Genomic DNA, 12,528 nt, shown 5'->3' with positions numbered 1-12,528 from the left:
TCAAAAGCTACGTGGCCTGGTGAAAAACGCTGGTTAAATTTAGCGCATGGACGTTGCGTAAATAGACGAGTATCCGGTGAAAACGAGTTACGTTGTTCGCATAATGGACAACGAGGCCCTGTGATTCGCGGTTTACGCGAGTTCGACGATTTTCACCGGACAAATAACCCCATTTCACAAACCTACATACTTTCAACGCGTTCTTGGAACATACTTCGACATTGCGCACCACGTAGGAAGAAATTGAGACGAGGATGAATATATAATAACGACAGTTGTTGATCGATTCAAGATAAGCTATCGGTGTTTCTCGAAAATCGGCCATATATATAGAATCGAGTGATTATAAGAATATTCCACGCTTGTTATTATTATCTTCAACAAAACACTTCGTAATTGGGCAGTTGTTAATTACTTCTTGATTATTTCTGTTTGATGATACCGCAATAGAAGCTCGGATAATAATGTTTGATGTTGTTTGATAATTAATTTGAAAGATCGGATAACTCTGTTGATGTTTTGTCGCCGGAGGGCGAAAAGAAACGCGATTAGAATTTATTAGGAGAAAATTATCTTAGTTTCGTATATTTAAAACGATTTCTTCTTAAACTACTTCCAGATTATTGTCAATAGAAATGATTACAAGCGCAGAAAGATGCGACAGAATGGTAATTTCCAAAATGTAAATTCTCAATTCCTAATTTAGTTTCTATCTTTCTTAATCGAACAATCCTAAAGCGAACATCGTTAGAAGAAAAAGATCGCTAAGAAACGCTTTATTAATTCCGTGAGAAAATCATTTGTCGAATTATAATCAGATCGATAGTCGAATCTTCCAGATTTCTCTCATGGTGACACATGTGCCGAAGTTCCAACGAAGCAGTAATGGCTCAGCGTTTCCCCGAACATCGGAGACGTTTAAGAAAATGTTTATGCGTCGATCGCGTGAGAACAGTCAGTGTTCGAACGCGAGAGATCATCAGCAAGGAGAAGCGATCGTGTCAACGACCCATGGGAAGGCAAGTTCCTCTCTGCTAGAGCTCGGTCAGTTTCGTGCCAAACTATTGTACGCGAGTTGAGTTTAGGCCGCACCCAGTGCAACGCCTTCCGGTGGATCGTCCGGAACCAACCGATATCGCGATATTTGCTTTTCAACTACATTCGTGGCGATAACAATAGACGAAAGATACTTACAGCTAGTTTGAGGAAAATAGGTTTCACTTCGTGTGAATAAATTCCAAATCTTATTGGACACAGACTGCTGCAAGTGTTCTGCTATCTATAGATGTTACAATTCGCTCTTTGTGAATGGATTATTTATTTTTTGATCTTACAACTGCCAGCTCTATTCATTTTCGTTTCAGATATTTCGAAGAAACGGCAGTTCTTTGTTATTCGTACATTGTGCGCTCTCTTGTATAATCATTTCTAGCGAATCGTTACAACGTATCATTGGCGAATCGAAGAATCGTAAGAGCAAACTCCTCTTTCTCAATTTTATAACTTCTTATCGATAGGATAGTTTGGTTGTCGAATTTCATTTGTTCTGTTATCAAACTCGTGACTATTAGTATTGCGTATTCATATTTCATATTAAAATTTTCTTACATAGCACAAAGTTCTCCAATATACTAAGAAAGCAATTATACATATCTATTAGGTTGTCCGAAAAGTTTCTTTCGTTTTATGAGAAAATAATAGACGCACAACGTTTCTTTGTTTTATATTATTTTGTCAAATTACGTACGATCCATTTTGTTCTGTTGAGATAAACACCGCGACATTCCGCAGACTTGGTTTCGCGTTTCTACGAAGGTGCAATGTTGTAAAAAACACATTTTCCGACAACCTAATATATAACACTGCAGAGTTAAGAGTAAAATACATCACATTTCTAGACCTCAATTCTGAAATTCCATGATCTCAATCGTAGACCTTGCAAGAGATAAAGAATCTTTATTGAAATTCTACAGCTAGCTCGTAAAGCTCGCGTTTAACGAATACATTCATTTTTACATATCTGGCTATTCTGGATCTCGCTATACGGCACCCTATTAGAATGATTTATCACGATCTTCGCGGTAAGTTAAGAGGTTCTAATGTATGTGAAATACGCGAGAGTTTATCAAACTGTCAGAGACAATTTTATGGTAAACTCACCCTTGCAGCGGCGACGCTCTTCTCAGCGGAAACGCCATCGAGTTCGACGCGCGCCCTGGCCGCCGTCGCGGCGCTTTGCTCCTTGTACGAGACGTCGCCAGCTTGTAAAGCTCTCATCTCGGCGCTATTCGCCGTCGCTTTTTCAGCGCTAAAGCCGTCCGTAACAACCTGCAATTCAAACGAATCGAAGATTAATAAATGTCCATGTTACAGTAAGATCGGTTAATTTTTCAGTCGCCCAACCTTCCACATCTTGTAACGTAACTTTCATCTTTGCATAGGACGATCAAACTTGTATGTTACGAGATGTCATCAGTCTCTCGTATAATAACGAAAGAATGAGAAAATGTCGTGTATTCCAGGATCCAGCAAGAGAAACTATCAAAAACGAGAAAACGATTCGAACAACCCTATGGTAGGGTGATTTGACTCAGCGAGGAGGTATCACACGGTTGCTAAGAGAAACGCAGAATTTGTAGAATAAAGCGAAACATTGTCTTCAGATGGAAACTCTGCCCAAAATCGCGCCAAATGGCATTGGCGCAAGTTGTCTGATTCTACGGAGATTTACGCTTAATGGACAGACACAAGTCTAATTTCGTTAAATGGCATTGGTATGCGTCTGGTTCTAAGGAGATTTAGATCCAAAAGATTTTTCAGGTTTATTTTCAAAATAAAAATTCACTTGAGAAATATTCGCGAGCGAAATTTTACTCAGGGCGTAAATGATTTAGAAAGGTTAATAAGACTGAGGAGATTAATGGAGGATCGTTAATTTTTCGACTATATTATCCTAAGTTTGCGAAAGAGGGTAGAAACACCGACCTTGCCGTCACGAAAATGAAGTTAAAAATATAATTCAAGCGGAAAGAGTTCAGCTCTTGAGGGACTAAGGCGTGACATTCGTCGATTAAAAATAAGCGACACGAAACCGACTGTCATTCTACGTATAATAATATTATAAACAATGAAATGCCAGGATAAATAAACGGATCTTGGATGATAATACTATGTCCCGAATAGATACGTCATTGATAGCTTGGCTAGAGGAGTTACCTAGAGATAGACTCGAAGTCCTTGACCTAGACTACCTAGAGGAAACCGCACCTTCGGCCAAACATTGCGCAGCATCGCAATCTTCACGAGACATCGATTATTTCACGCGCAATTTCGAACAGAAAATGACTCGATTCCAAAACTAAGCTTTCATCGATAAATTGTCACAATTAGAGTTTCTAGGACTTTTAAGCTTATAATAAAATGATCACGAGACTTGGCGAGATTTAGAATGTATTATATCAGATTATATGTATTGCATTGTATTGCATTATATTTCATAACTTTGAAAAAATTCTTCAATCGATAAAATATAATTTATTGTAATACTATACATCGCTTAGGTCTTTCTCCTGGTTTCCTTTTTAAGTTTTTAGGCTCTGTATAGATCAGTGTTTAAAAGAATGAAAGATAAATTGAATGTCTAGATAAGATCGTTTTTATAAGTACGAAGACACGGTACAAATTGTTCGTTGTAGGATTTGGCTTTGCTCTTACGTGACACGTGAATTGTAATTTTGTGTTTTACCTTACTGACGATCAACTGTAAACTGAGTACTTTCAATTCTTCAACTGCCATACTACAACTCAATCAATACACACAAATCAATGCACGCAGCATGGCACTCCGCTTCATTAAAAATTCCAAAGAAAGCTAAATTTTTACCCAAATTACTTTCCCTATTTTTATTCGTCAAAATACTGCTTCTTTATCTTTCACCAACCTAATCTACAAAACAAAAGTACCAAACATCTGAATCACTATCTCTATTTCCCCATTTGATATCCAAATCACGTCCTTGTACAATTGAACCAATATTGTTAATGAAATTTTACAAGCCACAAATTGCAAATTATCAACAATAATAATAAATCCTCTTTCATAATAAGCTTGACAATAAAACAGGTGACGCTGTGCACGTAAATGTTACAAATTAATCAATTCTACTTGACGTATAATTGCACAACTGAAAGAGACAGGATCAAACTTGTAATTTGTGACTTTTCCATTTACTAATATTATCGTATGCTAAATTATTATTATTGTTATATAAGAGAGCTCTTCGCTATCCTCAAACATCTTACCTTCGTCTTGGAAGCACTTGTCATCTTTTTCTGTTCGAATTTCATCGTCTCCTGTCCAGCAGGTAGGTTCGTCATATTCGAAATGTTCGACATGCTGATCGGTGGACTCATATTGTGAAGATTATTCAGTGAGTTCAGAGAGCTCAATTGCGAGGGTGAACCTCCTGTTAACGTAACTGTTCCCGTGGCGGGCGGTGGAGTGTCTGGATCCGGAAACGTCACCAATGGCTCCGTCAAGTCACCTTCCTCCGTCCCGTTTCCATCTCTGTGAAAAATACAAAAGTGATTTTGTAAGGATTACGAGCAGATTTTCGCGCGTTTCGTGTTTATGCGATGCGAGGAACGCGAGAGAAGCTTTGAAAATAATCGCTTAGCACGCGGCTAAAACGGGAATTTGCCGGTTATAAATAACACGGTGGACGTGACTTTGCTGATTACGAGAGAGAAATCGAGTCTAGTCGCACAGACTCTTCAATTCGTGAGGTTTCGATCGTTGCACGTTCCAATTTTGCACGACAGTTTAATAGAAATCTAATCCTGTACGCAGGATTCGTTAAATTTTATACGACAATTTATTTGAAGATTTTTGACAGTTCAGTGGTATTCTTGGTAAGCTGTCAATTTCAGATTTCTCCCAGACACTTTATGGCACGAGAAATTGCTATTAATTTCATTTACGTTGATTCGATAGGATTGATTTTTTGCAAATTTTCTTGAATGTACTTTTATCTTCGTTCGTAACAATCCTAATTTCCCAATCGACTACAATAAATCGTTTTTTAATCTCGAGTTCTATATAAAATCTTAACATCGATTATATCAAAGATTTTATCTGTCCTCAATATTTCAAATGTCAAGAAATGTATCGCGGAACTTGCTCTAAGCTAAAATCCGAGATTCACGACTCTCACCATTACAAGTATACCTTTATAATTATCATACCAATATTAAACACGAATAACGAAATTATCAAAATAATAACATAGTGATCCACACGTATACGAGATGATCGATCATCGATAAATCAATGAAACAATTTACTAAATATATAAACGAATCTAAAACGAATATAAAGAGTAATAATAATTTAAAGGACCTACCTATCCACGAGGTTCTCCATGCTGTTTCGCAATCGTTGTGAAAAGTTCGTGGAAATATTGTTCTTCATTTCGGATATGCCGCGTTGAAGTTCTCTTAGGTCGCTCTTCATGGAGCTTGCTTTCATCTCACTCGATGAAGACGAGGTAAGAATCCTCTGCGAGGATTTGGCCACCCTGCTCGAACTGCTGCTGCTGCTCTGGCTCTGGTTCGTCGTCAGCATCTGCCGAGTCAAAAGCCGTTTACGTTCTATTTAAAATCCACGTGAGATGACTCACTCTCGCCTATTCGTCTCAGGCTCTTCCTCTCTCACTCTCATTCTCTCTCTCTTTTTTGCAACCGCTCTCTCAAAGCACACCTTTGGTCTCTGTTTTTCACGCGAATCGTCCCAGTCACTTTTCACTGATTTTTCGTTCTTGTTAAGCTGTTTGGACCAAATCCATGACATTTTCACGGCTATTGTGCGTGTATTGCGAAAACTTGCGTTTCTCGATAAATTATGTAATTTCGGTGATCTGATTTGTCTCGGGGAAATTAGATGACAGTGTTTTAGGAAAGATAGATCAGAACTTACGTTCAGTTTGTGTATTTGAAATTTTACAAAGAGGAAATTTTAAATAGAAATCTTACGCGGAGAACAATTTTAAACACTCGATGATATAAAAGATCAGACGGCGCGACGAAAGATTCGATTATCGAACTGTTCTCGTTATCGGATAGTAGAAAAATCTACCGAGTAATTGAAGGTATAAACTATCGAAGTAAAATGTCATGTCAAACAACAGAGGCGGTCTTTTAAATTGCTTTTAAATTAGAGAAACTTTATGTGAGACTCGATACTCCGTAATCAGCTGCATATATCAGTATTCTACTTCTGGCACACCCTGTATATCAGACATTCGAACGCAGCGGATTATTTCCAGTGAAATCAAACTCCGAATAATTCATTTGCCGTGGCAACGATCGATTCGATGGTTATTCCAAACAAACGATGTAAATTTATTTTCTAAATACTCTAGGAAACTCTAATATTCAACAGATTCTCAGAACATTCCTAGGAACGTTCGTTAAAAGACGAGTAAATTCAACGTCCCGAGGAAGAAGAGAGATTATGAAGCGGTTATGAAGAGATTATGAATCCTTGAGAATGATATCCTTGAGGATCGCAGGCCTGCAAGCCGTATGTTTGGTTTCGGTCAGGTTAAAAAAAAAAAATTCACGTGGGCAAGAATTACGTAAAGAGAGAAGGATGCATAAGATCGGTGATTATGTGAATATTTCTTTAGAGATGAAGAATTCCGACTAAAGAGAGATAAGAAAGATTGGTTTTTAATTCAAGTATCTGGGAACTGTACGTACGATGTTGATGATCGTGATCAAAGTTTTTAAAGATTTGAGTTTCAAGAAGCATAGCGATACTTACGATAACGATGCAAATGTTATGAAAATAAAGAGTTCAGAATAAAATTATTTAGAACTAAATTTTTAATCGATGAATCTTTGTATCATTTGATCGCTTGCGTGTGAATTTTTGTATCGAAATTGCATCGTTCTAATTTAGAATTAAATACACAGGTGAATTTTTAACAAATACCATTTCAAAATCTGGTTCATTTCTTAATGAATTCTCGGTAAATAAGCCACTAGTTCTCAGTCATAATCTGAACTTCAATTTTTTTTTTTTTTTCATTCACGTATCTAATCACTATATCGATCCAATTAGTAATTACCACTCATTGATATAAAGAATGTAAGAAATTCTCAAATAATTACGTACTCAACAGATTGCATCAAAAACGGTCTAATTATGATTATGCGGTGATCATTACTTTCGTCTAATCGACTCATCGATGCAAATAGGCTATCAAATAAAGGAAGCTATTTAAATAACTGATAAATTACTGCACTTTCAAGAACGCTGCCTCGAAACAAAATACACTGATGAGTATCGAAAGCTTACTGACATGGAAATCCATCAAGGATGGAATCGAGGCGTAATTAAAAGAGAATGTTTCGATGATAAGGGTATCAGTGGGCGGTACTGAAACACGTGGACTCTGTATCATTGCACAATCGATTGATTTCGACCAACGAATCGCGTTTCTAGATCTTTATATTATAATTTCTTAATAAAATAAATAACCTAGACTCTCCCTTACTTTCAATCGAATTTTGATCTTATTCCAAATTTTCTTCGCGATCTTTTAATTGATCTTCTTTCTTTTTAAGCTTCTACCGAGAATCAGAGTCACGTGATTGAAAAGAAATACGTGACCGAAATTATGCGAGGGTTCAACGTTTTCCACGTGTACCAATTGGTGCCAAGAAGATTTTGCTTACTGCAACCAACACAGATAACAACTACGGACGATTCTATCTTAGTACAATTACATATGTATAATTTTAGTGCCCATAAAAAGCGAAGGTATAAATAGTTTCAACGAGAACGTGTAGGTAATTCTGTTTCAAGAAATCACGATATCCCGTGACCGAAATAAACAGAAAATAACAGGATTTGAAAGTAGACGCGTACAAAGACCAACGTGCACTTAAAGTTCCATTTTGAACAAACGAAAAACAAACACACAGTTAGTCATATTTTAATAGCAACGAATGTATCGAGGAATTTTTATCCTTCGCGCTGTTATATTGTTACTATAAAATCTATTTCGAAATCTGCTTATAATGAACACCTCACGCTTCGTAGAAATTAAACGTATTTTTACTCGCAACAGGTTTTCAAAATATCGATCATGCTTTATCAAAGATGATCACTAAGTGTTTTAGCTTCGCTTTCGTTGAGAATTTTCTCTTTCTAAGATGGTCTGTGAGTTGTTCTGGCCACGTGGCGCGTGATACTTGGTGAAAAGTGACGTCGATTTAATTTTGGAAATTCGTTCAAGCTGGTCTCGGAACTAGGAGGCGTTCCCGACAGAATAATTCCTAGTTTTCGAGAAATTCGGGAAATTCAGCGTGGGTGGGAGGCGTCGCGTCGCGACGCTCTAGTCGAATTAAAGGTCATTCTTCGTCATAATCTCCAAATAGAAAGTTCGATGGCAGCTTATTAAGTCATTCTTGAGAGACACGCGTTAGGGAAGACGGGGTTGCAGCGATTAAAACTCATTCTTGGACCTGAATTTTGCCAACTCTTGGCAGAGAAACATGTGAACGATTAGATGTAATTCGTGCAGTCAAAACAGTGGTTACATTTAGAAACTTTGAGTGCAATCAATCGATAGCCTGGTACGTCGGAAGCTTATAATAAATAACTAACCAGCATTTCCTTCGTTTTTTTTGTATTTTGATTTCTTTCTATTTAAAAATTCGTTTCACTTATCTGGTAATTAGATTGGTGTTTACGCGAATGTTTATGCATTTACGCGAGATTAAATATAGAAAAATGTACGCCGTGTACAGAAATGTAGATCATATAAAGCATAAAATATACATATAGATTGCGCGTGTTTATGCATTTATACTTCTGTAAAAAATACACAGAGTTCGTTAAATATGCAAAAATGTATAAAGTGTACAAAGTATAGTACTTGTTACAAGATTCAGAAAAATAGAAATTTGCATAAATATGTGCAGTCTACTTATACAGATAGAGTTATATATTTAGAATTGTCTGTTTGTCTATCTCTTTAGAATTGTCTAGTTTAATTGAAATACAAATATTAGGCCATCCCATAAGTTCGTGCCGACTTTTGTGTATACATTTCATGTTTTAAAGAAAAACAAGAGAACTTTTATCGAGACGGAATAATGGCCCTACCAGAAAAATAGGAAGAAGTTGTACAACGAGAGGGGGATTACATTTTTTCATGAAACTGAAAGCTATGTAAACAATCTTAACATATATGATCGCTCGAAAAACGGCACGAACTTATGGAATGACCTAATATTTTGCATAAAAATCCAGTCTATCGATAATCGTTTTTGATATACATTCCTTAATATTTGTATCTTCTTTTCTATTATGTATGTAACATCATTTGGTGTTTTATTTTATAATTAACTAATTAAATATGTAATTGAAAATTTACCTGTGACGACGAGGTGACCTGTGGATGATGGGTAACGTGGCTCCTTCCGCTCACCATGTTGTTCTTTTTTTGAAAATTCTCCATGACAGTGTGCATGTCACCGTTTTCCCTTCCCTCCACTGGGAACTCCGACATCTGCAATAATAAAACACGTGGTTAATCATCAACTTTCATTTGCTGGCTCGTATTATTTTCAATGTATTTATTTCATTTTATTTTCGAATTTAAAACAATTAAATATCGTATAACATAATCGTCGCACTAATTTATACTGACTCAAAAATTGTGTCAAAAATCTATTATCTTATGAGTGAATTTAATGACAGAATGTTTGCATAAGTCTGTATATCGTAATTTGTTGTTGTACACAAGTACTACCGTTCACCGTACGGCACACCAAGTACAAATGATCGGACTGTGAAAAGTCGCTGCGACTGGAAATCAGGCGAACAGCTACCACCCACGTGCCCGTTAATTGCACACGACCGATCCACCAGCTGATCCCGGATCTTGAAAATTCGTTGAAAAGTGGTCGACCTTTCTCGCTTCATTAATTGGCTCGCGTTTCGAAAGCATATTGGTATAACGCGTGAAAAGTATTATGGAAACGAATGTTTGTCGCTTCCACTCTGAGAAGATTACTGAAGTCCAATAAACAAGAAGTAAATACGTTCTTTCTTAGATTCGACCTCGATGACGCGACCGAGAAATGCAACTAGAGAAATACACTGCCGTTGTTTCATAGTGATGTTCGAGTGAGGTTAGACTTGGTATTAGAGGAATAAGAGAGGAATAAAAGAGGAATAGGAGGAAAAAAAAAAGAAAAATAATCGAAGTGACACGAAGAAGCTTCGTAAAGCTTTCGATTCCACGTACGGTTTACAAGCACACTTGGACGTTTCTAGGAAAAAGACATGCGAGATATGCGAGTCTCGCAACACGTCTGTTACGTAAATGGAACCTTGTGGTCAACGGAACCGAAGGAAACACGTTCGCATACCGCTCGCGCTTGTGTATCAACACACCAGCATACACGCACGTCGAGTACTCGTTTAAAAAACTGCTACGGCAAAATGTAAACAGAGTGTACTCACGTTTAGTACACGAGTAAACGGAGAGTACACGCGTACTCTATATTGACATGCGATAGTAAGGCGAGACATTAGTTTAGCGTTAATTCAATAATTGTTGTTAGTAACGCACTGATTTGATACTAATTCTATACATTAGCGACACCTAAATTGTACCATGGAATAACATCAGAGTAATCAATGTATATAGAAAAACCTAAAGCTTTCAAAGTGTTTATAAACAGAACGCTATCATATTGTTATATAGTATTAACTACAAGGACTGTATGGTGATATTTATAACAGGTGAAAATTGATAAAGATAGTAGAGAAAATACAAAACATCCATATAAGAAGCATTACTTAATTACATAAATTGTGTACAAATAGTTGTCACATATGAAAATTGGCCAAAATTATTTGGTATAATCAACGAATGATCATTCAATCAGTGATATAAAAAGGTTAAGAGGAGAACGATACGGTATTTAAACGGGCACAGTGGCGCGCGAGTGGCCGAAACACTAACCATTTGACAGTTCAGCGAGGGCACGCACACTTCCTCTTGCAACCTACTCCTCTTTACTATCTCTTCTTCTCCCCGCCATTGCTTCCTTATCGTTTTGAGAACCTCCATCGACATGCACTCGCAGCATCCCGATGCGATTCCCGGATCTGCACGGGCACTGGTGTCACACGGAACGATATTCGTTCAATTTCACGTGTCATCGTTACTCGTGGTTTTTGACTACGCGTGTGATTGTTCTTTCATCCAGACTACGAATTACGCAACGATGACTTTTTGATCAGATCCGTCACTTTCGTAACGGGGAATATTGAACGATGATCGATTTCGATGAATGATTATGCTGGAGAACGTATAAATAAACATAAATATAGATCGCGAGTGCCTTATGAAGATCCTTGTTTCAAAAAAGAAGAGATAAACAGCGAGGTCTTCCGTTCCTTTTCTATGGCTGGAACGAACAATTGTTAGAAAGAGAAAGAGAAACCACGTTAAGTATATTTAATATCTCTAAGGCTCTATGGTACACGCAGTCTATATTTCGTATATCTATGAATGAGTAGAATGTGTACCGGCTGACACTGAGGGCACACACGTAACCGGCTGCCGGATTGATAAGTATCGCGTGACGGTCAGACTCGAACTGAGCGACTGTGTCGCGCTGATGCCGCGAGAGCCGCGATCGTAGCGCCGCCCTCCCCGCCACGGCGACCCCGCGAACTTGCGAATTCCGCATAGCGAACGCGCACGTGAGAAAAGCCTCGAATTAAGAACGAAAACCAGGTCGTACGTCGGGATTCTAGGAAAAAGCAATGAACTAAATTAACGAAGATGTGTTTGACTATTATATAGCACATGAATTAATGAAATAAACGCGTTAAATCTCAGGTAATTGCTATTCGAAGCGTAGAAGGAAGACCCCCCCCCGTAACGTAAACACGCATGTCTGAATCTTATACCGGAACTACTGGTATAGACAAAATGATAAATTTGTAGTCTCATGCAAATTTAATAAATTTACGCCGTATTTTAAGAAATTTAAATGATCTTTTTGTAAAAGATTCATTTCGATTTCAATTACAAATTATTTAGCAATTCTGATGTTAAGCTTTTCGATAATATTGAAATTTAATGAGAGATTTTGGTCACTGTGATAATTTCTATAAAACCTTCGTAGTCTTAAATATTTTATTTCCAATATGGATATTACAAAGTCATTAATAAGAATTCTATCAATAATAAACGTCAATTTTTGAAATTCCTTTATTTCTTACATAAAACAGATGGCACCATTTTATGAATGAACGAAAGAACGAAGAGGATTATGAAGACGTTATCGTATTAGTTATGCTTTTTTTCTTCACCAGAGATAAGAGGCTGGACACTGTACACAATGCGGAGGAGACCGACGAAAGTTTTTCGTCATGCTAGAACGACCGAAGACAAAAAGTGCCGCGTTATTCGGAGAATCGAGTTATCGTTGTCC

At 37.3% G+C, this 12,528-nt stretch overlaps 1 protein-coding gene across 6 annotated transcripts in view; it reads right to left on the bottom strand.

The window, feature by feature from the left end:
• Window positions 1–12,528, bottom strand: part of LOC100651791 (NAD(+) hydrolase sarm1) — a 139,365-nt gene that overhangs the window by 17,704 nt on the left and 109,133 nt on the right. For 4 of the 6 annotated variants that reach the window (XM_012320599.3, XM_048404016.1, XM_012320598.3 and 1 more), the window contains exons 2-5: window positions 9,447–9,581; window positions 5,403–5,623; window positions 4,303–4,567; window positions 2,161–2,328 (exon numbers count right to left, since the gene is read on the bottom strand). In XM_012320599.3, coding sequence (XP_012175989.2) covers window positions 2,161–2,328; window positions 4,303–4,567; window positions 5,403–5,623; window positions 9,447–9,581 — 789 coding nt within the window. Of the gene's footprint in view, window positions 1–2,160; window positions 2,329–4,302; window positions 4,568–5,402; window positions 5,624–9,446; window positions 9,582–11,045; window positions 11,678–12,528 lie in introns of those variants that run through there. The other 2 variants (XM_012320595.3, XM_012320596.3) reach the window with 1 other exon arrangement.

Source organism: Bombus terrestris, chromosome 3 (genome assembly GCF_910591885.1).
Source record: "Bombus terrestris chromosome 3, iyBomTerr1.2, whole genome shotgun sequence".
Lineage (NCBI taxonomy): Eukaryota > Metazoa > Arthropoda > Insecta > Hymenoptera > Apidae > Bombus > Bombus terrestris.
This window is presented reverse-complemented; position numbering and strand designations above follow the sequence as displayed.